Consider the following 25,579-nt stretch of genomic DNA (forward strand, 5'->3'; position numbering starts at 1 on the left):
TGCTGTGCACGCAGTTTCAGTTTACAGCTGGCAGGGAAATGCCTCGGCTTTTGACCTTTTCGAAATGAATATAAATGATTTTGCTGCATTATCAGTGCAGATGCTAAGCTTTTTACAGCACGGGAATTGATTGTGTAGCAATAACTGATATTAGTGAATGAATTCTGGCTGAACTAACATTTCCATCTGTACTTACCAAAAGTACAGGCAGCCACTGGAATATGGATTTTGGGTTTTAATTGTAATGCTGCAAGAGTCCACTTTATTTGGAGAGGTAAGTAACTTGGTCCCTACTTTATAATGTGGGCATAGTCCTGCTGGAGTTATAAATTACAAGAGATTATTTAGAAGGAGGGTTTGATTTGAAACCTTAGCTGGTATTGATGGCACTCAAATAAAACCTATATAGATATTAAAAGGTACTTAATCATTAAAAGATTCATGATAAGTCACAACTGTAATACTGTTTTCTAAACACCAAAGTCCAGGCAGAACAAAACTAAAATTAAACTTTTAAAAACTTTTCTCAGTAACACAAAGTGAAAAAAAGACATGAGTCTCCAACTACGCTACCTTTGACCTGCTGAGGTCTACCAAAGAGACATTTCACTAAAAACAAAAACTGTCAACCTGTTGGAAGTGTTAGAGGAAGCTAAAGGATCAAACAGACATTCATGGTCTTCCTCTGGGGACCATGAATGTCTGTACAAACTTCCATCAACAGTTGTCAAGACATGTCAGTGTAGAAACATAAGGCATCAAGACAAATGAGACAGATAAAACACATTTTTTCTATTTAATTAATATAAATCACTAATTGATATAAAATGTTAAAGAAATAAAAAAGGCTGAAGTTTGACTTCATTTACTTGACAATGCACGCATTAAGACAACAATGCACGCGTTAAGACAGTATACAGGCTTTACAGGCTTACTTACAGGCCTCTGGAGGAATAGAGTTCAGTTATTATCTAGCAGATATTTTATTTGTTCTTTTAGCATTTGTCTCTGTAAAGCTGAAGAAACAAAACATAGAACAGGTACATATTTCAATGTAAAATCCACTGTGATATACAAAAGGTTTGCGATGGAGTACCTTTAGTTGGACGATATCTCGGGAAAAGAACGCTGTCATTGATGCAGCTGTACAACTAAATGTTACAGGATCGGTGAGATCCCCAAGAAACTTGTTCTGACAGTAAACAGAGGAGCATGACACACAAAGTAAAAAACATAACAACTGTTTGCTGTGATCACTCTTTAACAAAGTATGTGGATTAAATTGGCATGTTCAATTGGCAAGCTGATTCCTTTTCCAAATGAATCCACCGTGATGCAAATGAGCAATGCAGCACAACTAAAGAGATAACGTGAAATTGCTAATATGACCAGACATCTTCCAAACTAAAAAATGCGTCAAACAAAAATCTGCGGTTTTAACAAAAGCAAGCCTACTCAAATGCCCGGGTAACAGTTTCTTCCTTGAAGAACATTTCTAACAGTCCAGCTCCTATGTCATAAGTTGAATAGATATTTCCATTGGCAGTCTCAAAGCCATCTTTGGATGCCAAAATGTGTCCCGTCAAGTGTTTTAAAATAAATATAGGTTTGTGCCACTATAAGGGCACTGAACCCATCAAGTCCCTTGTCTTGTGAGGTTTCTCTAAGATGGTCCACTCTCTGGATGTCTTCAAAAGGCCTTTAGTATATCCGCCTCCTCCTCAAATGTCTGTTTTGATTTTGTCCAGAGAGTTGTCGATCTTTGTGAGAGTCTTTTTGATGCGTAACGCTGTTAATCGGGCTGATGGATTCTGGTACCAGCACTCCTTCATGAGTTTAGCCATGGAGGTTAAAGTCTGAAAATGAATTAGGAGAAAGAAATCAGTGTTGTCCCTATCAACATTTAGAATCTTATTCTAAAGAGGCTTTTTTATATCTGGTTTGAATGTTACTTACTGGGTCTGAAAACCATCTGTTTGGGATGTTGGGCCTCTGCTGATCCACACACACGACCTTCTTCATATCCTCAAAACTGGGATCACTTGGGACCACATCGTGAAAAGGTGGCTTATAGTCTTCTACGATGCCTACAAACAGAGCACGTGACAATTCACTGTCAAGATCACATCACTGAAAACATGAATGACTAATAAAAATAAAATAAAAATACATTAAGGTGTATAAACAAGGAGTCGTGTTGTGGTATGGCTGTTTTAAGTGCAGCTGTGGGAGAGAAAACAGGTTACTGTGTCAGAGTGAATCAATTAAGTGTTGCTGAAAGCCCACTTTACAGTGAATGGACGGGGGAAGGTTTTCATTACACATAAGATGCCTCCCTCCACAGACCGCAAAACACTGGCTGTTGTATCAAGGCCAAATATTTCTACCAATAGCTGAAAGCTTTTACTTTGTTCAAGTTAAAAGGGATGACTGTGTTCAGAGAAGAGAACCACATGTTCACAATGATTATTTACCTATTAGATGCTCAATCTGTCATCCTGTTGTTTTTAATCACTAGCACACGAATGACATCTATGATTAATATTTTAATCTTTTTTTTCCTGCACAGGCAAAAAAAAGAGTAAGCAAAAAAAGACGAGACAATATGCTGCCTTTAGGTAATGCTTTTTGTAACTTACAAGTCCAAAAGATGGCCCAATTGATGCCATTGAGGAAAATAATTGCTATAAATAACACAGGACGACACTGACGCCAACAGGACTGTGTTGTGCAAAACATGCACTGACCATTGCTGACTGTCCTCCTGGCGATCTCCCACAGGACGAGGCCCAGGGCCCAGATGTCCACTCTCTTGTAGGACTCAAAGCAGTCCATCTGGATGGAGTCATCGAGCACTTCAGGGGCCATGTAGCGCTTCGTGCCCACTTTAGGGTTGTTCCCCACGTCTAACTCGTTGGTGTCTTGAAAATGCATGACCGCCAGACCTAGCATTAAAAACACAAACCAATTGAAAGATCTCTTCCACACATAAAAAGGTATGAAAATACTCTCTATGCTCTATGCACAGAGAAACGTTCCCTCAACAGCAGATGAATAAATGTGCACAGACATCATTCTGCAAAACACATCTAAGTGGAGGGGGACTTTAAGATTCATGTCTCGGACCACTATGGTGAGAACAAACACTAGACTCAGTCCATCAACAGATTTAAAAGCAGAAACACTGCTTGTTTGTCGGAAAGAGTCCTGTTCTCCCATACAAAATGTGCTCCAACACCGGAAAGGAGGGAGACAAACCACTGCTGCGATGTTTGTCAGGACGGCAAAATGCGTCATCCTGAGCAGAATTTAGTGCATTGGGCCTGTAAACATGTCAAGCCCGTCTCCAGGTTATGACATGTACCTGAATTAGTTTTATTGGCAAAAAGAACATTGGTACATTAGATAAGTGGTCAGAGTTCCTCTAAATGTGTTTTTCATTATGCACTGAGTGGTACATTTAGCAGTGGTTTGTCTCCCTAAATTGACAACAAATATGGCTAAGCAGATAGATAGCAGGTAGAGTGATATTACTGCAGATGCATCTCTTATGCAATGCCCGCAACAACATTAACCCCCTAAACCAAACACATAAACCTGTCTAACATCAGCTTTTATGGGCTCTTTATTGATCGACAAATTATGTTTACACTGAGTGGATTATTTAAACCCAAAAGTCTGTTTTTTTTGTTTTTTTTTTATAGCTGATGCATCTATTCTAGTTATCTTTTGCATAATTTTTTTTGTCTTTTATTATATACAAAAACAAATATAAACAGCATATTCATCATACAGATCCGTCAGTGTTCTCACCAAGGTCAGCAATGCAGCACTGTCCGTTCTTTTTAACCAATATATTTTTGCTCTTGAGGTCTCGATGGGCAATGGCCGGTTTGCCTTGAGTGCCAAAGATCTCTACATGGAGGTGTGCCAGGCCGCTTGCGATGGACAGGGCCATGCGGAGGCAGCTGGATGCGTCGAGGGTGCTGAGTTGAAGGTAGTCATACAAGGAGCCCATCTCGTGGAAGTGAGTGATCAACCACAATTGAGTACTGGAGTTCCTTGAGGTCATGTCCGAAGCTATGAAGCCTAAATTGAGAGAAATATATCAATGCAATTAATATGAAGTTTTGATCAAAACATGCACCAAAGTGTGGAACCAATGGGACATGTTTGGGAACTACAGTAGAATAAATAGCAAGCAAAAGTGGTGATTCGAATATTTTAAGCACTACAGTCTCCTGTTTTTTGTCATTCAATCAGCTTATGGTTATGCTGGGTCTGATTAGTAATAACACACACGTCTTGACATAAAACATCTTTACACAACATATGTATATGTTATATATATGTTATATTAAGGAGGAACTACACCATCCACATCTGATGATCTGTCTTTACACAGGCACATGTGGCAGCAGCACTTTATTATGTCCTGCAGTACGTACACAGCTCACTGTGCCTTAATGTGTGAAACACGGTACGTACCTAGGATGTTTTCATGTCTCAGCAGCACTGTGTTGTAGATCTCAGTCTCTCTGAACCAGGACTTCTCGTCTCTGGAGGAGAAGATCTTCACAGCAACACTCTCCCCCTGCCACTGACCCCTCCACACCTCGCCGTAACGGCCCTTACCTGGTGGGCAGAAGCACAGGAGAAATGACCAAACAGAACACACAGAAATAGACTCATAAAAACTTCTATTTGCTGTCAGAGTGAAGGGATCAACGCCCGTTGGGTTTGCGACCCTGCTCTTGCACAACTTGTTGTCTCCGGGGAGGGAGGTGGCAACGAGTTGGAGGAGAGGTTACATCAGGAAAAACTGACATAACAGCTCATTTTAAGGTATTTGACATCAAGCTAAAGGATGATGGCAAAAACCTTGATAAATAAATGCAACTATTTTTGACAGAACATGCACAAATACAAGGTTCGTGTGTATACTTCCTGTAACTTAGATAAAACTAACAGGTTTGATTTAATGGCACACAAAAATCAGACTGAGGACTGTATTTTGTCATAATGTACTGCTTAACACTTCACACTGTTTTTGATGATATCATGTAAACAAATGTCTTTCTCTTATGTAAAAGTTACTCATTGCTAGAATGAACATTATTTAAACATTAGCTGCATGGCCTCTTTTAGTTCATCATCTTTCTGTAGGGCTGTGTGCTAGCTGTCCAGTTTCAAACAGACAAACTTCTAGAAGTAGGCAACAGTTTTCTTTTTTAATAAGATCACCCTCAACAACATTGTAAGCTGCTGATATGGTGACATCTGTGTGAATGTGTGTGTCAGGTTATTTTGCTGCCCCCTAGTGGCCACAAATCTATTCATGCAAATGTATTTTTCTTGGAGAAGAAACCAGTTGTAATAATGCAAGCGCTCAGAAAAGTGAGGAGTGAGCTTCTTATTTCGACACGAGCGACTTAACCCTCAACACTGATGAGTAAGGTTTAAACACTTGCCCGTATGAAAATAGGTTTGCTGTTGGAAATACTTTCTCTGACAGTTAACATACTAAAACCATCAAAAACAAAATGTGAGCAATGTTTGGCTCGAGGGACTCTATAACTGGAACTCTTGCACATTTATTGTTGCCCAATTTCAGAATATCCTCACAACATTGGTCTGTTTTGCAACCCAAATATTTATTTCAAATTGATTTATTTCTTGTTGACAAAGTACTAGTATTGCATGTATTGGATGGTCTATGAAGATCTACCAGTCGTACAAATGAAGGCAGAAAACAGAGAGTATCAGAGAAGATATGAATAAGGCAATAAGGTGCTACCAAGCTGGTTATACTCCTTCAAGGCAGAATGGTCAGTTAGTATGGCATGAATAATCTGCTCCTCTGTCAATACGAGTAAAGCACACCATCACATGCTACGAAGTATTATAATAGCATAATAGCATATATGTGCTTACACATACTGTATTTGTCCATCAAAGTGTCAAATGGTGTAAAGCTGAAGTGAGACTAAAGCTGAGGCGGCAGCATCACCTTTTCAGTGTGACTTTACCGCATATTTTGCCAGGGCCTGGTGGGAGTGTCTTATTGAAATGAATGAGGACGCTGAGCTTTCACAGGTAGCGGCATTGTCAACATGAAGACACACTTTAAAAGGAGACTTACCCACACACTCATTGAGTGTGATTTGTCGTGCAACAGTTCTCTGAACAAGGAAAGGGAGTCCTGAGCCACTTCCTGAAGTGCAAGAATGATCCAGTAGATCCTGGAAAAGAGAAAAACAGAAACAGAGAGTAAAGGGCTTGTTAATTTACATGTGTGTTTGTGTGTATTTTTACCAGCAAGCTACCCTTCCCAAAGGAATCCTGTGGCTCGAGCCTAAAAAAAAAAAAATATGATGAAATGAGGAGCATCTGGGACTCAGATGGAGACTAATACAAGCAGGCCGCCTTTGATGTGGCACCCACATGGGATGGAGAAGGGCAAGCTATGTGTGTAGCAGAATATTGTATATGTGTGTGTGGGAGTGTGTCTGTGCTGGAGGTGCAGTGTGCCCCCTGCTGAGTAAACAACAGAAGTGCCACCCCCTCCCTGGTGACTGTTGTGGGCGCTGAAGATTTTATCTAATCCAAGGGCCAGACTCCAAAACAGGCGCAATGCTGCTAAGCCTTTTATTTTTATCTCAGCTACACGACATGCAGCATCCCTGTGCTGACACAGGAGGGCACTGCACAGCAACAGAGTCAGCAGCTGCTGAGCAAAACAAACGACTAAACTGGGAGGGGAGGATGAGGATTGAAAACAACAGAGAAGAGTGATGCCTCAGATAAACAGATGCATAATGCAAGAGCTGCCTGAGAGACAATTTGGAATCACAACACAGGAATGCAAGACAGAGGCCATAAAATGAATGATGAGTTACTCTGCAGGGAGTTAAAATCCCTCTCTGTGGTACAGGAGGATTGTTTTAGGAGGGTAGATTTGGGCCAGGCAGTTAAGCACCAGAATGCATTCAGAACGCTGCAATATCATTATAATCAGAGATGACTTCCGGGCAGCAGGCTGCAGAGGGACAAGCACGTGTGTTTCAGTCCGATTTGCTTTTCACAGCCACACCACTGTTCCTAATAACCTTTCTCATGGTGCTGCCAAACACTTTTTAATTATGCTAAAACAAACATTCTGTGGCTCTGAATTTGGGCTTCCGATTGCCAAGCGCATTGATGGATTTTGGAAATAGCTTGAAAGGAAGCCAAAATCAGCTATTTTTTCCTCTGACACACCTAACACACACAGACACACGCACACACACACACAACATACTTTAACAGTTCTACATAAACAAGTTTCATAATTAAAGATAAATGGGATAATCGGGGATTTGAAGAGTTTAGGCATGCTTACAAAAAGAGATTCTATGATCCATGACAGCCAAAGCAGACAGAAAATTTCATCCACAGATGCGGAATAAATTCAATGAAATAAAAAAGTATATCTTGCAACATATGGCTTTGTGAGGGATATAGAATCACAAAATGGACACTAACAACCATGTATTTTGTCAGGGCACAAACTAGACTGTGAGGAGTTTCTGCTGAACCTGATTACACAGTGAGTGAGCCAGTGAATGTTGCTGGGTTGTGTTTCAGACTAAACGCTAACCACAGGACTCCACCTAAACTCTGGATCAGTTTAGTGCGCCTCAAAACACAAACCACTCTGAGGAAAACTTACAATCCAAGGTTGAGCAGAGAGAAAACACCATCCACCAACCCACACACACACACATCCATATGTGCAGCCACTATGCACATTACTTTAAATGTTTTAACAAAACAGTTATTAAATAATCTTGAGATTATGATCTGGACACAATGTTCAGAAGTGATTGTCGGCGTGGCTAAAATTTTGGGAAACAGCCCTTGAACAGGTTGACTAAACAACAAAACTGACTAAACTATAACTAAACTATAATATATTAAGGCTTCAGCATTTAAACAAGTAGACTGGTTTTATTTTGACCTGACCTGAAGTATTCTATCATATCATCATCATCTGTATTACATTTTATTTCTTAGAAGAGTAGTTAATTTAAATATTACTAATTTGATTTTAGAACTACTCGGAGTTGTTTCAAATCAATATCTGTACCATGGTTGGGTCAATCAGAGCAGTGCCACCGCATGACCATCTTTATCAGAAATTTGTATTAACAAAGAGGCAAATAGGTTTATTGTACCATTGTGTCTCTGTTGGATATTATCTTGTGGTACATAGCGCGAATGTATACAAAGAAAAGGTGGAAGTCCCCACTAATCCAACAGCTAACTCATCAGCTAAATCTTTTAAGTTAATAAAACACAGCGTTTTAGAGGGGGGGGGTTCTATCCCTGTTGATAGTACACATTTGCACTTCAACATAAACATCTTTAAAGACTCTCTGTGATCCAAAAGCACAGAAAGAGCCGACCTACCACCTAACATTAAAATAAAAACAAAAAACACAAGGCTGGGTCTGCGATCACTCTCAAAATGCTTGTCTTTAAATATCGGAACTACAACTACATGTTTGTTTACCTTTGTTAAGAATTTAAATATTGTACAAAATGACAATTTCACATACCAATTAATTGTATATGTAATTCAAATGGTCAAAAATAGATTTACTAAAAAGTGAATGAATAAAGTATTTCAAAAACAATTTTTACTGATCCTTCTTGATCGAAGCCATTTAATACTAGGTTGTGAAACCAATATAAAAAAGGACAGGAATTTGATGTGGCTTAATATTCAATATGTCTGTTAATTAAAATATGCCATAAGCAGCTCTTCTTTCTAATAAGCTTGGGAGGTAGCCTCCCACATGGTACGCACTACTCACCGCCAGAGTGCTCTCCCCCACGTTGGAGGCTATGAGGCCGTCGATAGTCCCATATTCTGCATCTCGTGATGTTAGTCTCTCCATTTGGTTGTTATGGATGCGTCTGAACACCAAAATAGCAATAACAGAGAGGACGATGAGGACGATGATGGGTGCCACGATGACGATAGCCAGTGTGGTCACACTGTAGCTGGACAGCTCATCAGCTGTGTGGAAAGAGAAAAAAAAAAAAAACTCACAATGAGTGACTTTTCTTCGGACTACCAGGTCTTCATGTTGGACATTTTTAGACACACAATGTAAAACTTGAACATTAAACTTGGCTTGCATTTGTCTTAAGAGTATAGTTGCTTCAGTAACAGATAGCAGGTGATGAGAATTATGTATGTTGATGAAAAACTCTTCAGTGCTGACTGGACCACACACTGAGGCTCCACCATACACAAATCAGAGGTTTGCAGCACTCTGCAGACCTTCTAACGAAACCAGTTAAGGGTGGGAGTGTACACAAAACACACACACACACACAGTGGATCTCATCAAGTCAGCAGAGGCCAGCCAGAGGAACTGACCGCCATTCACACTTTCCAAACATTCCAAGGGAAAGACTTCCCAGCTCTGCCTGCAGCACAGACAATGATCCCTTTTTCTCAACTTGAATAATCAACTGTTTCTCTCAAACACACATAATATAACACATTCACAGAACACACAAGACTTGAACCAAACACATGGGAATGAATGCGTTTAGCCAGACAACTTTAAAAGACAGAGAAACACATGACAATACTGTGAGCAAAAGAATATTTTTAAAATTCTCTGACGTTATGTGAAGTGTTATGATGTGGCAACCTGCAACCGGTTCAGTCAGGTTACCACAAATTTTTCCAATTTGCACATTTCATTTAGCTCTGCTCTAATCCCAAAATGCATAACTAAAAAGATCCAGCTCTGGTGTTTTAGGCATAAACATTTATTTAAAAAATAAAATATAAAAGACTGCCATAAGTAAGGGTGGAAGACACAAAAAGGGAAACAACAGCTCTTTGTATAGATGCCTCTCCTTGATTCCCAGGTGACTTCCCCTCTTGGCTCTTGTCAGCCAGCTCTGACAGCCCCCGAGAGGACAGAGGGGAACCGGACCGTGACTAAATAATATTCAAAACCTGCCTTTGGTTGCCCACTCTCTCCCCCATTTCTGTTTCATAGGGTGCCAGGAGTGTGACCACACAGAGGTGTAACTCAGGCCAACAGAAACCATCCAGAACAGCCATAGCAGATAATTTCACAGCCGATGGCGAATCCCTCTCAGAGGAGAATGACGGGGAGTGTGAATGAATATGTGTTGCTTTGTCTCAAACAGTAATGACTAACCCACATTGTCGTTCCTGTTCAGAATATATGAAAGAATTCAGTGCTGAAATCAACAGATGGCACCCTTGAGCACCTTTCATAGAGCGATACAGAAAACAGCTCTAAAACTGTACTTGGGATGCATTCTGGGTAGTATAGTACTGTACCTTTGACAGGCAGCTCCACAGTGCTGTTCATGTTGCACAGATGCCCTTGGCAGCATTCCACAATCTGGTCTCTAGAAGGTGGGGTCTTGCAGGTCAGTGTGCTCTGCTCATACACCTTAAAGCAGCCTTTCTGGTACACCAGGGAGCCAGCATTGACTGTCAGAGATGAGAAACACTGGTGGCCCATGCAGCGATTCCCTGTTACACATGAGCTGCCCTCACACACACAAGCATGCTCCTCTTTGATCAGGGGCTTTACTTCCTCCTCTGCAAGAGATTCAGGAAAAAGACATTGCTGTTCAATAAATATAGCAATTCCTGCAATACTATCAAAATGCATCTAACTTTTTGTTGCGTTTTAAAAATCAAAATTCAAGTGGAGTTCATCTCATAAAAGTAAATTGTTACGGGACATCAGATCCAAAGTGGAACTTTTGCGCAAGCTTAAGTGACATAAGGTGTAAAGTGAACGGCAGCCAAGAGAAATGTGTACAATGTGTACAAAGTCACCTTTCCCTGGAGCTTGCACAGTGACGTTCATGTTACACAGATGGCCCTGGCAGCACTTGACAACATGGGCCGATGAGGGTGGCATGGCACAGGTGGCTCTGCCCTCCTCGTCGTCCCTCACGCAGCCCTTCTGCTGGACGGCCACACCATCAATCATCTTCAGAGAGGAGAAACACTGCTGGCCTGTGCAGCGATGATCACGCTCACACACGCCGCCCTCGCACACACACTCCTGGTCTCTGAGGGCTGGTCTGCCAGCAGACGGTTCTATATCTGATAAGAGGAAATAGAGATGTGGGGAAACCATTACCAATGCTGACCCATTAAATTAAATGGCATTCACTCACATCAGAAAACATGCAAGTTGACTGTGTTCCTATGTTGGCTTGCTGCAGAGGACCATGAAGTAGGTTTATATGTAGGAGTTTTGATAGAAAATCAGACATTTTCCTGTTTGAAATCACACAATTGTTAAGATAAAATTTATTTAGGAAGTCCACTCAGAAGGAGTTACTCCAAGGCTGGAATTATGCCTTTGTATGGATCATTTCATTCTTTCAAAATTTTCCATTTGAAATTATGCCATGGCCATGATTGATTACTTTCAGAAAGTATTAAAAGTTTTTATCTTATACATATGAAGAGGTGTGTCTGATGAAATGGATCAGTGGAGCACCGTGGAGCACAGTTCACTGAACAAAATGCGATTATCTTATGTGTGACTTTGCATACATTTGCCATATCATATTATATATTAATGTAAAAAATATATACGGTATATGTTGTAATATTGTGTTAGTGATTTTAACCACGCCACTCGATCCTAAAAGAAATGTAGCTGATACTGCTGACTGACTGATAAACAAATTGACAGGAACAGTTGTTGGGCAGCTGTAGATTTTCCCCCAAATAGCGGTAGGCTTGTTACAAAAACGTGTTTTGTGTCCAGTGGGATTGATAAAGAAAATTCTAGAGAAGTTTAAGATGTTTTTCACACAGTGGTATGATGCAAACACCTCACCTTTCACCGGTGACTGCAAGGAGACGTTCATGTTACACAAATCCCCATAGCAGCACTCTACCACCAGCTCAGGGGTTGGCGGGATTCTGCAGCGCAAAGACACTTCCTCATGAGCCACAATGCAGCCCTTCTGAAGAACCGATGTCCCGTTCAGTATCGAGAGGGAAGTGAAGCACTGCTGGCCGAAACATCGGTCCCCACTTCTGCAGGACGCTCCGTCACACAAACATTCAGAGTCTCTTGCACTGACATCACCTACGAAAAAAAAAAAATTATGGAACAGGTCAGAATTCATCACTGACAATAGATTGAGAGCTGCTTTGAAGGACTTCTTAATCTCTAATATTCTCCCAAATGTTTTGTGACAGAGATAATTAGAGCTGGATGTATATCTATTGTAATTATGAGGACAAGTGTGATTCGCCACCCTAAAAAACCCTCCACTTTCCACTGCATTCCGCTGCCACTGCAGTCGTTTAAAATAACAGTGAGAGACGGCAGATGAGAGGGAGACAGACTGAGGAGGGGCGGTGAAAGGGGAAAAATGTGTGAATTTTTGGTCTATGCATGTAAGAGACTTAAGGGGACAGAAAAAGACACACAGGCTAAAAGATTGTGTGTGTGTGTGTTAACCAGAGGAAAAAAAGAATGGGGAAACACAGACTCCCAGTACACATCTCACATCACTTTCCAGCTACTGTATGTGCTTGGGACCTCCAGTTGACAGACTGTGACCTACTACAATCTTGTTCTTTTGTAGTAGCAAGGCTGATGGCTCTGCGACAGATAACTCCACGTTTGGAGGAAGCAAGAGAGCTAAATTCAACCAGAGCCTGTCCATTCATGCCAGCAGAAACGTCTCCTCCCTTCAGCAAAAACCTTCCGTTAGGTCTGATGTGACAAGCCGTGCTTTGTGATAAGACACTTACCTTCCAAGCTAGAGCAGGGAAGGGCCAGGGCGATCAAAACCAAAACAAACATGTTCCCAACCGCCATTGTAGACCTAGAGGGGAAAAAAAGAAAAACACAAAAATGAGGGCCAACGAATCTGTGTATTTTGGCAGCAATAAAGGGATGAACTAGTACCTAAAGCAAAGGATGGAGACTTTTACACTAATGCATTAGAATATCTTTTGTATTTTTGTAAAACATCTTGTGAGACACCATTCAGTGAGACAGAGGGCAAGAGACACAGGATTTTCTGGCGATCCAAAGAGTATTAGAGAAAGCAATTTTACAGAGGGAGACCTTTTCTTATTTTCAGAAAAAGAGTCAACACCAAGTTTAAAATGCTCAAGTAAAGTGGGTCTCATGCCTTCCTGTTGTCCTGGCAACAAGGCATTGAGTGGCAAGCAATGGGGAGACTGGTGCTCTCCTATTGGCTGGCTCTGTGTGTGCCTGCGCGAATGTGTGTGTGTGTTGGAGGGACAGGCTGCTTGGCAGTGAGGGGAGAGGAGCAGACAGACGAGAGAGGAGGAGGAGGAGGAAGAGGAGGAGGAGGAGGAGGAGAAAGAGGAGAGGAGCGCAGCGGGGGAATAATGAGTGTGGGTGCCCAAATACTATCGTTTAGAGACCTGGAGACGGTCTAATCCTTCAATATTTAATGCGTCTGAAGAAGCGTCCACGTACGGCAAGCAGTTTGTTTGTTTGCTTTATCCAGTTGAACAGACCACCAGTTTAACTCACGCTGTAAACTCAAGGGAAAAATATCAACCCCCCCCCCACTGCCCGTTTTATAAAGACGATATGTGAGTTTTGCGAAGACATCATAGCCTGCAGCGTGCCCCGTTTATGCCATACTAAGCACCAGGGCCGTTATCTTGAAAGCATGTGTGTGTGTGTGTGTGTGAGTCCATCTGTGCCACTGATAAATACCCCAGCGCCCCCCTTACCCCCACCCTCCCTCAGGCCTTTGTGCCCGTCTCCCAGACATAAATGATTAAGCACGTAATGTTAGCATTAGCCCAACGGCGGCGTCTGTACGGGCTGCTCACACACAGACCACATGCTGCTCCTTTAATCAGAGCACAAAACAGAGGCTGCCACACAGAGATAATCAGGAGCTCTGTCTGCTCCCTTTGGACCAGGGGAGAGGGGAGCAGCAATGGGGACAGGGAACAGGCAGGAGGGCATGAGGAGGCAAGGGAGGTATGGCCAGGGGGCAACTGGGGGACAGTGGGTCAGAGAAGGGCAGAGAACAGGGCCACTGTGGGCTGCGACAGTAAGGCAGGCTAAAGGGAGGGAAGTGGGACAAGGAGGTGTCTGGTGTCAGCGCCCAGGGGGACAGCGGGAAGAAGGGCACCATGCTGGTGGGGGACGGTCGGCCTGGCCACAGAGAAGCCAGGGGGCCAGAGGAAACAGGAAAAAGAGATAAGCAGTGGAGTAAAAGACCATAGTGTGGAGCACAAACTACAGCCTGGCTCTGTCCACCGGTGATCTTGATATTGACTCATACCACTCATAAAGAAAGACGACAAAGAATCCTGAATCCTGACTCGCACACTGACGATAGATCAATAACTCACCTCAATTAACTAAGTAGAACAGGTCACAAGGCTCCATTTAATGGCTTCAATTAGTGTAGGTAAATTATTTGCTGCGTTTTTGTTTACATTTACTCCTGAACGAGCCTCGGCGGGGCACTGAAATTATGTTGGTCTCATTTCATCTCTCCCACGCAGACACTTTGTTTTAAATAAGCTATCATAAGCAGCAGCAGCCACATTCTAACAACCGAGCCGCTAGGTAGCCCTGTGAAGCGTTTTCTGTTATGTACACAGCAGATATTTCAATCCAAGCATTGCACAACCTAAGGGCCTATTGAGTTGCCGGGTCTCTGGGATGTGTTTGTATATGTATGTGCACACAAAATGTACCTGTATGTATTCATATTCACACCGTTTATTTTGCAAAAGCACAGTGAACAGAAGCTACTCCGCGTCCATCCACACATGAGACATAGCTAGCGGGTAAAACATATCACCAGGCCAGCTCACAGCTTTGCTTGATGAATACACAACCAGGACGAGTCCTGATATTGGAAACCTCAGAAGGGATTCTTGGAAAGGAGAGAGGCAGGGCTAGCATCTGCAGAACCGATTGCGATCTGAGCAGACAACTTTATGGCGCTGTGTGTGTGAATGTGTGTGTGTGTGAGTGCGTGTGTGAGGGTGTGTATTTGTTGCAGCCCTCTACCCTTGCATATTGAATTCTCTGGCAGTGTATGTTCACAGAGCTGACATCCTGCCAAGGGTGTGCTCTCATTTCCCCCCTCTATCTGTCTCAACCCCCGTCTTTCCTTTTATTCCCTCTTCCTATAACCTCTGATGTGGTTCTGTAATAGGAAACCAGTATAAATACCACATGGTAATTATAACTTAACTGTTGAAAATAATAATCTAAGTGGCCTTACTACAATATAATGTAGAGCTAAATTCTATACAAGCTTAAGAAGGTGGCCAAATGTTATTTCACATGTGCTTTTACAATGCATTCCTCTCTTTAACTCCCTCCTTCTATCTGTGAAAGGTTAGGCAGTGTATCAGTTGTCATTTCCTGAGTGTCTTGAGTGTGTCTTTTACAGTCGTAGAGAAAAAAACCAAGTACTGTACTTTAGTACAATATTGAAGTGCTCCTACTTTACTTAAGTATTTCCATCTTATATAGGTATTCCATTTCATGTTTGTTCAGAGAGACAAATATCTCAGTTTTAATTTCTAGTAACCTTGCTGACTGAGATTTTACATACAACTCGTGATCATCTTGTAAAAGATGGTGCACTGTTATGGATTAAACTAACACAGCGCATCAAAAGTCAGTAGAAAACCTCAATCTAAACCAAGATGCAACATTTAAAGGCTACATGCATATTAACGAATCAGCAATATTAACAAAATATTATAACATGTATAATAAGGTATATGAAAGGGCTCATTCAAATCAGTAATTTACTGAATGCAGGATTATTACCTAATATTTAGTATTTTGAATGGATTCATGCTTTTACTTAAGCAAATACACCACGATCCCTTTTCGCCCACAGGTATTTTGTATGGTGGTATCAATGCCTCTGAGCTGCGTAAGCACTGGCCTTGATCATGGAAAAATAGAAACCGCATTGAGATCAACACAAGGTAGCCAAAGTGAGTATAGCCCATAGAGAAATAGTTGAAACAGACCTGGCCCAGTGAAAAGTATGCTAGTGTTGACTCCCGCTGAGTGCTGCTAGAGGGACTTGAAAGTGATCCTACATATCAAGGCTCCCATTTTATGACGCCACGTTTCCTTCCCAGACTTTTTCCAATGATCCCACTCCAGAGGGCTATCTTGATAAGCACTTCTGTAAGAAGTTGAGCAGAGCTTAAAGTGATTAGATGGAGATGATTATACATGCCACTCAAATGCTGTGATTGGTACAACTGAACCCCACGAGGGAAGCGTGTAGACAGTTTTGAAGATTTCAAGATATTTAAGGAGTTGGTACACATTCCCACTTCAAGTGTTACGTTAACCCGACAATTTTAATATTATTATTTGTTGTTTCTAGGTGACAATTTCAAACTGACTGTTGAAATAGCTTCCAAAATATAAACAAAACCTATATGTGTAGTTGGATGCTTTATTATTTTGGTGTGTTTTGTATTCAGGTCAGGACGAAGGAGAGAATGACAAAACACTACTTTGTCTGATGAGCATGGTGTATCACCAAGGCTGTGGAGGGAGGAGGCTGGGAGCCCTGCAGGAGCTGCTGAGTCATCATGCTGGCAAAGAGGGAGACGAGAGGTGGAATCTGTGTCTGAGCTGGCAGGCTGGCACAGTTACCATGGCACAAATAGCCTGGGCACCGAGGAAACTGCAGCAAACTGCAGGGCGGCGAGGGAAGAAACAGGCAGAGACTGGGGCAATGCGGAGCCTGCTGTTCATGTCCCTGTCCCCGTCCCCAACCCAGACCCAGACAGCCAAAGTGCCAGCATGCCATCAGGGACACGCAGATGGTTCGCTCCTAGGTGGATGTGGGTGTAATACAGACCTGAGGGCGAAAGTTCTTCTCTTTGCAGCAGCCCACATTCATATTCACACTACAGCTCATCAAATCAACACATTCACCTCAGTTGAAAAACCATTCTCTGCCTGCAGTCAAATACACCACTCGGGATGACTAAAACTAAAAGTTAAAAGAATACACAACTTAACTTTTTAGTAGGCTGTGTGGGAATACACACTCACACTTACAACTGTGCGTACAAACAGAGTGCAATATTAGATTATGATGAATCTTATCCTAAAATAGAAAGGGTGCACACTAATGATTCAAACATCCAAGTTGGATCAGGAGGGCCACCCAAAACAAAACAGCATTTCTAAAGTCAAGGACTACCTCGCAATTTTACGAACAATTTGCACAAAACACAACAGTTTACACATTGTTTTTGGCTTTGTGTTTGGTTTATGTTACAAATTCTTTTACTCTTAATCATGAAACAAATGTTTGTCACAACGGTCATATTTACACATTAAAAAAAAACATCTAATTTCTAAAATGCCCCCGAGGCAAACCAATTTAGGACAGATCTGATGGGTCCTGTCATCTAGTGGAAGGTTTGTTGTGTTGTCGACATTTGGCTCAAGGCCCCTGCGCACTGTGTGATATCAAAAATCTTGCAGGTTCATTCCATGTCACACTGTGCAAGATGGGTCTAATAAAATTTTAGACCCAAATCTGTGTCAGTCTGTACAATATAAATTTTGGGTGTGTGATGAACGCTCAGCGATATATAGGACTACAGGGGGAAAAAAGCAGAGACACGTCATAAAGTAATATGCAGCATGACAATAAACACGGTTTGGCCTTTATGTACACTATGATGAGTGGTCGTTATAATTTACTTGACAGAGATGTCACCAGATTTCATATATTACATTCATAAGTGTCAACTTTTGTGAGGAACAGCCCAAAGTCGAACAGTGTATGAGCGTCTTCGGGCCAAGCACCCACTAGACAACAAGATGGCAGCAGAGTGTCCAGTGATGAAGAATCTAGCCATCAGATCACCACTTCCAAATTAAACCCAGCATTATCCATTAATTAAATACAGTATTCCTCTGCTCCAACTTGGCTTTAATAAGCATGCTAGTAGAGGACAAAATACAAACAAAACAGGCACTAGCTTATCATAACATTGCTCCAAAAAGAGACAAAATCTCCACACCTTTACATACTGTTATAATTAGGAAATGTCCCATCTTAAATGAGGCTAGGACAAACCCAGCGTGGTAAAGTGTAAAAAAAAAAACATTATTTTGTTATTGAAACCAAACTAAAGTATTGAACTGGCAGTGGTATTGAATTATTTCGAACTAAATGGGGCGCTGCGACCTTGTCTGATGTAACAGTGAAACGCAGGTTGACCCCTTCCCGATATCCTGTGTCATACACTGGGGTTGTTTGTGAAAGACGTATCATTCCACTGAACAGAAAGCAACACTCGTCAACCTTTGGAGGCGCGCCTCGCTGGCCGAGGGCCTCATCAAACCGGAGATGAAAGGGGGACTTTTGTGGCACCTTGGAAGAGCTGCAGTGCCTTGTTGGGTCGAGCCAGGCTCCATCCCTCAGTGCCCTACAGTAGCTCAGCAGCCGCCTTCTATCACAATGTGAGGAATGTAACCGAATGCAAATGCCCCCCTGCTTATGTTCATTTCTCACTCGCACACTCATTGTAGTAAGTACTGGCTTGGCAGGTTTTTGTTCCTTGGATAAAGTGCAACCCAGGGCATTGTATGTACACACACACACACCCACCCACCCACACACCCACAGCATATTAAGCCTAGATCAAATGTAATCAGAGACAATAGTTGCCTTTTCTTCCTGCTCTAGTCCCGCCCTACCTTTCCACCTCTGCACCAACACCGCCACTCTGAAACACTCTGCTAGGCCACCATCACAAAACAGCATTTTTCATTACACTCTTGTTCCCAGTTCAATTTGTTTTCTTGGACAAGACGTGGCACCCCAGGGGTAATAGTTGTGACAGTCACAGAGGACAACTGGAGACTGAAGTTCTGGGTGTGTAGCATGCAGACGATGTTGACAACAGTTGTTCCAGTTGTGCATAATGAAGAGACACGTTACCTCACGCAGCAGTTTTTGTGGTTCCACAGGTTTTTACAGTGGGTTTGTGTTGCGTGAAGTCTCGTGAGGCACAACCTGGAAGGTTTTTACGACATTGTGAAGACACTGCTAATGCAATGGTCACCATAGCAATCAGACATTCATTTTCACACAGCCATCAAAACATCTGAAACGGCCAATTCAAACACTGTCTTTATGGCCCTCGGCTATGTTTGCCAACAGAGGAATGCACAAACACTCTCCCTCCAAACGACCATCTCACAAAGTTCACTGATCTGAGGCAATGCTATTCTCAAAAGGACACCTTGATTTGTATCACGGTAAACTCCTTAAACACATTTTCTTTCTTGTGAAACAAGTAAATCACGCGCACACACCAAAGACCTGTGCGCACGGCTGCTTTAAGCACGGGGAATGTTTAGCCTTGATTGATTCTGCGCCTTGCCTGGCAGAGACTGACATGATAACCCTCGATGTGTGACCCACAAACAACGGCCAAACCATTCACACCCCCCCCCCCTCGTGATGATAATCACTCAGCAAACAACTTGCAACAAAACAATGAATGTGTATACAGCACTACGGTCTGTAGCGCGACTGACTCGGGCCATTACATCCCGCTGCCAATGAGTCTTTATGGCTGGGGGTTTCTGGCCTTTCCGGAGAGGAGAAACTTCTAAAGGAAAAAGACCGGCAGTAAACCATTTCAAAGAAACTTTAACAAAAACACCAGAAAGGGGAAATCTGCAGGTATATCATTTTTCTGGTGATTTTTGCTAGAGCTGTAGCAATTAATATAGTTTCCTGACATTGAATCATTAGTCAGTTGACTGAGAAAATGAAAATCGAATGATTGTTTGATTGATACATCATGGCATAATCCTCAATTCTTAGTTGCAGCGATAGATTTTCCATGAGTACATTTGCTGTTTCATAATATATGTAAATGCAGGCACTTCAAAAGATTTCACATCATATTGTGATATTGATTTCAGCCATATTACATATGTCAAATTAATGACATTATAAATGTGCCATTCGGCTTAAGTATGGGGAATGGAATGGACTAATTCCAGCAAGCCCCATCAATGATGGTAATATAACAGAGCTACTTTAGTTCATGACCCCATGACCCAAGAGATGAAGCATAGATTATTCTCAAATCATAGACAAAGTGCCCATACCAAATAAGAGCCCATGCCTGAGACTGGGAATGAGATCAGAGAGAGGTAGCAACTGAAACAAAGCCATAACTTTTCCCACTAACAGCTGAGCGATAAGACAAGAGCACTGGAGCGAGTGAAGGGCTCATAAAATGTGTATTGCAGACTGTCTCCAGTGCAGTCTGGGGTTAGTGTGGAGAGAGGAAAGGAGCCACGAGCCCCGCAGATCTATGCGTGTGTGCATCTGTGCAGACAGTAGTGTCTTGTCTCCCTTCACTCTGTCTCCACCGGTCTTCATCCGCATTTGAACACAGAATAACAGAAATCAATAAGTCTGTGCAGAGCCACCAGGAGACGAGGAAAGCGAGCTCCCAAACAGCAGACAGAGGACCAAGACTAAAATCTGGCAGATACACAGGCAGTCTTTTATCTCATTCTCTTTTCCCCCCTCTAACTTCCCGTGTCATGCTGAGACTGCAGTGCCCGCAAGTCCCAGACAGCCCTTCTCATCGTGATATGTTTGGGCTACATAAGGCTGATGATTATTAAAAGGCTAAAGGATTTTTTGACTAAAAATAACACTGCAGACAGAGGGCCCCTTTCTAAAAAGCTGGACACGAGCATAGAGCTGAAGCAAATGCAACCCACATGCTGTGTTTCTCTGCAGCCCGCTGCCTCATCTGATGCCAGGTTTGTTGTTAGTCAAACTTTCTAGTAAGTCAGCATATACGCACATAGATGCGTGCGCACGCACACACATACACAACCATATAGGACTTACATGGCCAAAAGCTGACGCAAGATAGCTTAAGGTTGCTTCTCTGAGCTAGACTTCAAGCCAAATCCTAACCCCTGTCTATCCTTTAGTCACCTTCTCCCACCTGCATTCACACACACATTCACATACCGACTCAAAAGAGACACACACACACACACACACACACACACTCTCCCCTCCTTCTTCCTCCCTCCCTCCCTCCCTCCCTCCCTCCCTCCCTTTCTTCCCTAACATGAGAGCCACCTACATGGAAGAGCGATGAGCCTCAGACTCTTGCTCAGACTTGAAGCAGTCTATCTTGGTCTCATAACTGCAGTTCTCTTGTTAATGACAGACTGTGTAACCTGATTCCACACACACATATATGCATATGCACACACCACCCAACCCCCCCAGGCCCCCCCGACACACTCTCAGGGTTTTTTGGAGCTAACACTTCCCTCTCCCTCCAATTGCATATTGTTCCAACCCAAACTGCCAGCTGCTTCTGACAGCCAAATTACTGTGCACCGAGAAATGATTGCTATCTGAGGCCTAACCCCCTTCCCCAACACACACACACACACACCCCCTCTCTCCATACTCGTCTTGTGCTTTCTGAAATCCTCAGACCTCTGTGGGCAAATTATACAGGTTACGTCCATCAAAGGCCAAGATGTCTGCACTTATCTTGAATTCAGAGGTCATTATGAGGAAATGAAAATTTGATTGTGGCCTGTAGATGACAGGAAACATTTTCATGGTGCCTTTTGTTTTTTGATTATCTGTTATCTGACAAGATATTTGTTGTTAAATCATCTCGTCTATAACATGCCAGAAGAAGTTAATGACCATAACTACTTGAATCAAACGATCAACAGTGGAGAGGCTGAAAACAATGCATGTTTAACATTGTCGTTTTCTTGATAAATGACTTTAGAGCTAAAAAGATTAGTTGATCGAATGCTTGATTGAAAGAAAATGAATCAGCTACTACATTGACACTAAATGGATCGTTGAAGTGGATTTTCAAGTAGGGCTGCACCTAATAATTCTTTTCATTGTCAACGATTTACTTGATTAATCAATTAGTTGTTTGGTCCATAAAGTGACGATGAGTGTATCTCAAAGCCCCAGATGACTTGTTTTGTCCACAGCCCAACATATTCAGTTTACTCTCATAGGGGAGTGAAGAAATCAGAAAATATTCACATTTAAGAAGCTGCAATCACAGAATTGACTTGACTTGTATTTCTTAAAAACCTACTCAAACCAATGAATAGATGATCAAATGTGGTTGGTGATTCATTTAATAGCCAACAATTCATTGATTATTTGTTGCAGTACTATTTCAAAATCAGAATACCAAGCATGTTGTGCTAACAGATGAAAACACTTGTTTCTTTTCTTTGTCTTCTATAGTAGTAAACTTAATATCTTTGTATTTCTGGGTGTTGGTGGGATGTAATAAGCTATTTGAAAATGTCACCTTAGGCTCTGGGAAATCATGAATGTGAACAATTTTTCACTATTTTCAGACTTTTCATAGAACTTTACTCAACCAAGAAAGTAACTAGCACATTAGTCAATAATCAAAATTAGTCGCAGCCATCGTGACTTAAGAGATTTATCAGGAAGCACATTTTTTAATGCTTAATTTTCTGACGATAAACTAACCGACTATTTGTTTCAGTGCTAGGTCTGGGCAACTTGTTGACAGGAAGATAAATGTGCAACACCGTAAATACCTTCAGGCGTCATAAATCAGACACATATATGGCTTAGTTGAAGTAAATGGAAGGAAAAAAAATCTGCTGTCTGCTCTCCGGGTGTTCTTAATACTTGGCCAAGACAGGCCAAACCAGTGCCATTGTTGGGAGGGCATTGTTAGTCTCACAGAGACAGATAACCTCCTAAACGATAGAGGAATAAGTTACCACAGATAGGCTGTTAGAAACAATGACACTGGCCCAAAGCCAAACAATAACATTGTTGAAGACCAAGAGACGGGGAGAATGAGGAGAGGACTAATCACAATGGCAGGGTGAGCGGCCACAATCAGGCCGCTGCTCGTTACCTAAGCTGAACAGGACCCCCGCGGTCCCCCGGAGCATAACCACATCCCAGCACAGACTGCATGACGTCCCTTTATCTGGCCACTATCAGACCAAGCCACTGAGAACGCCTGTCGCCCACAGAGAGAAAAGGCCTCAGTGACTGCTGGTCAGCTTTGGAGTTATATTCTCATAATCATCAACCAGCCACACAAACACCAACCATAACAAATAACCTCAATTGTGATCCCTCTCATCGTGTCACCTCCTCTTGTGTTTGTAGTAAACCTCCAGCAGGGAGAGAAATCATTGATATTTATGCTTGTTTTAGGTGAGAACATTTCAACGACAACTCAAACATTACAGCCTCAGCTGGCCATTAAGTGTTCAAATTCATTTTGAGAGGCTCATTCATATTAACTGAACAGCCTCCCGTGCACTGGACACTATTACTGTTTACGGTTGGCTGTCAGATTATAATTAATCCATACACGTTAAAGTGGGGTCAACTGAATGCACCACAAAATTAACAAGCCTCATCCAATCATACAACGTGCGCAGTGTGTGAGCGAATAAAAAACAAGTGCACAGTCACCAGACACTTGGGCTGCCGGTGGAGAAACACCTGATTAGTATGTGGGAATGTAATTTAGTGGGAGCGAGGATCCAGCACAAAGAGTTGATTCTGAGGAGAGAACACTTCAGTGCGAGACATGCCCATTCACACATCCTTTAATCTGCACAATCATCTCTGGCCAGCATCGACACTTTCGTAATGAAGTTTGCACCCTCTCATCAGCAGGTCTGCTGGCTTTACATTTGATTGGCCCTGCAACCTTATCACAGACCATTTCCTGTTTGATGTGATCGCTCCTCAGCAGAGAAAAAGCATGTCAACAAATATTGAACCACACTGGTGATGGTTGTTTGAAAAAGCTTTTCCTCGTGTGGAACTAGTTTAAAATGAAACAGCAGACCAGATTAAACCATACTGTGCCTTCAGCAGTGTTTTTACCCCCCACACCACCCTCCTACCCTCTTGCCCCCCCCCCCTGCCCAGGACTGGCCGATTGTGATGTTAAAAGTGCTCTGCATGGGATGATGAGACACACGATCAAGCAGGAACGACCCTCCCAAAGACTGTTTGCATGACAAAAAAAAAAACTCTTAACAAAGTCACAACTAGTTGCAAGGCTGCAGAGCTTGATTGGATTGTAAAATGGAAATTAGGACCACGAAAAGTCACAATGGAGGTTTTTAAATTTCAGTTTTATCAGCAACTAACCAAAAAAAAAAAACATCATCTCTGATAAATATAATAATAGTGAAAGCTGCTCCTCCTAAATCATGTGTGTGTGTGTGTGTGTGTGTGTGTGTGTGTTACATGCAGGTATTTGTTCACACAGCCTGAGCTGATGGGGGGAAATAAGGAAAACAATATGTGCTGCAATAACAAAACAGGCCAAGATTTTACGAAGAAAAGCTCAGAGGGAGACGGGATTTCTTCTTCGCGAACGCGTCACGAAACCCCCCTTTTTTTTTCTGCAAATCAGCAAAACTTCCCCACGTCTGGTGTTTAAAGGTCCGTCCATTATTAAACACGGGCGTTTATATCACGGTGCGGATAAAAGGGACGCTTCGGGCTCGTCATGCTCAAACTTACCTTGCGGGTTGTTTTCCAAAGTGCTTTATGAGGGCTGGGTGAGTGGCGCAGGTCGAACTATTCTGCCATCTCCCGAGAATTCACCGACAATACCCGATTTGTTTTCCAAAGTCTGAAAAGGACAGCCTAGCGTTACATGACGCCAACATTATCGTCCGCCTCTCCCTCAGTTGGGAAAGAGAAAGAGAGAGAGAGAGAAAAAAAAGTGGAGGTTTCACTCGACGTTCGTCTTCAGGAGGGAGGAAAAATGAAGATACATTTTTTTTGTGCAGCTGTCCCTCCTCACGCACCGTCTGGTCTCCACAACTCACACTCCAGTGCGCGGAGGGAAAAAGCCAGGATTGGAGGAGGAAGTTACCTTTGCAACAACTCAGTCTTGTTAAGTCAGCGTTGTTAAGGGGCGGGATCTTCCGGTGTGGAGTTTCAAAATAAAACAAGAAAATGTTATCTGTCATCAATTTTGTCTTATGCTCAAAGTTTGAAGAAGAATTCAGGTCAATTTTAATTTTGGGGAACTTTGATTTAACACATTGTAGAGGGTGGTCGTGATCATGTTTGCATGTGCATTTGCATTTAAACAGTGGCAAAAATATAAGTACATTCTCTAAAGTAGAGAATTGAGGTTATTGTACGTCTTCATTGCGTTTCAGGGGGGAAGTATTGCACTTTTTACTCCACTGCATATATTTTCAGAGTACTCATTCGTGTAACAACGATGCATGTAGCTCGACCAACTACAGCAGCAAACACGTGAATACATTAGTGATAATTATTTGATAATACTATATATAATAGTAGAAAACCCACAGGGCCAATTTTTCTGCATTTAATACTTTTACTTTTAATACTTTATGTACATTTGGTTGATTCACATTTTCAGTTCAGGACTTTTATTGTGGTA

The 25,579-nt window shown here is 42.2% G+C and overlaps 1 protein-coding gene across 1 annotated transcript; it reads right to left on the minus strand.

Annotated features, from left to right (window-relative positions):
* Positions 1-788: 788 nt before the first annotated feature.
* On the minus strand, positions 789-24,850 carry LOC139208756 (activin receptor type-1-like). The gene is made up of 12 exons (XM_070838494.1): positions 24,679-24,850; positions 12,839-12,912; positions 11,910-12,164; positions 10,889-11,161; positions 10,379-10,645; positions 8,859-9,064; positions 6,143-6,242; positions 4,489-4,635; positions 3,814-4,089; positions 2,748-2,945; positions 1,957-2,087; positions 789-1,856 (listed from the first exon to the last, which is right to left on the minus strand). The coding sequence occupies exons 2-12, from the start codon at positions 12,903-12,905 to the stop codon at positions 1,722-1,724; spliced, it is 2,055 nt and encodes a 684-aa protein (XP_070694595.1). The 5' UTR covers positions 12,906-12,912; positions 24,679-24,850; the 3' UTR covers positions 789-1,721.
* Between the last annotated feature and the right edge of the window lie 729 nt (positions 24,851-25,579).

The sequence above is a fragment of the Pempheris klunzingeri genome, chromosome 10 (assembly GCF_042242105.1).
Source record: "Pempheris klunzingeri isolate RE-2024b chromosome 10, fPemKlu1.hap1, whole genome shotgun sequence".
Classification (NCBI taxonomy): domain Eukaryota; kingdom Metazoa; phylum Chordata; class Actinopteri; order Acropomatiformes; family Pempheridae; genus Pempheris; species Pempheris klunzingeri.

Bases quoted from the DNA above. Each gene is read 5' to 3' on its own strand.
- LOC139208756 (XM_070838494.1), bottom strand. From the start codon at position 12,905: ATGGCGGTTGGGAACATGTTTGTTTTGGTTTTGATCGCCCTGGCCCTT. The intron at 9,065-10,378 runs GTACAGTACTAT...CTTTCCACACAG, and splicing joins TGTGGAGCTGCCTGTCAAAG to CTGATGAGCTGTCCAGCTAC. The intron at 1,857-1,956 runs GTAAGTAACATT...ATTCATTTTCAG, and splicing joins ACAGATGGTTTTCAGACCCA to ACTTTAACCTCCATGGCTAA.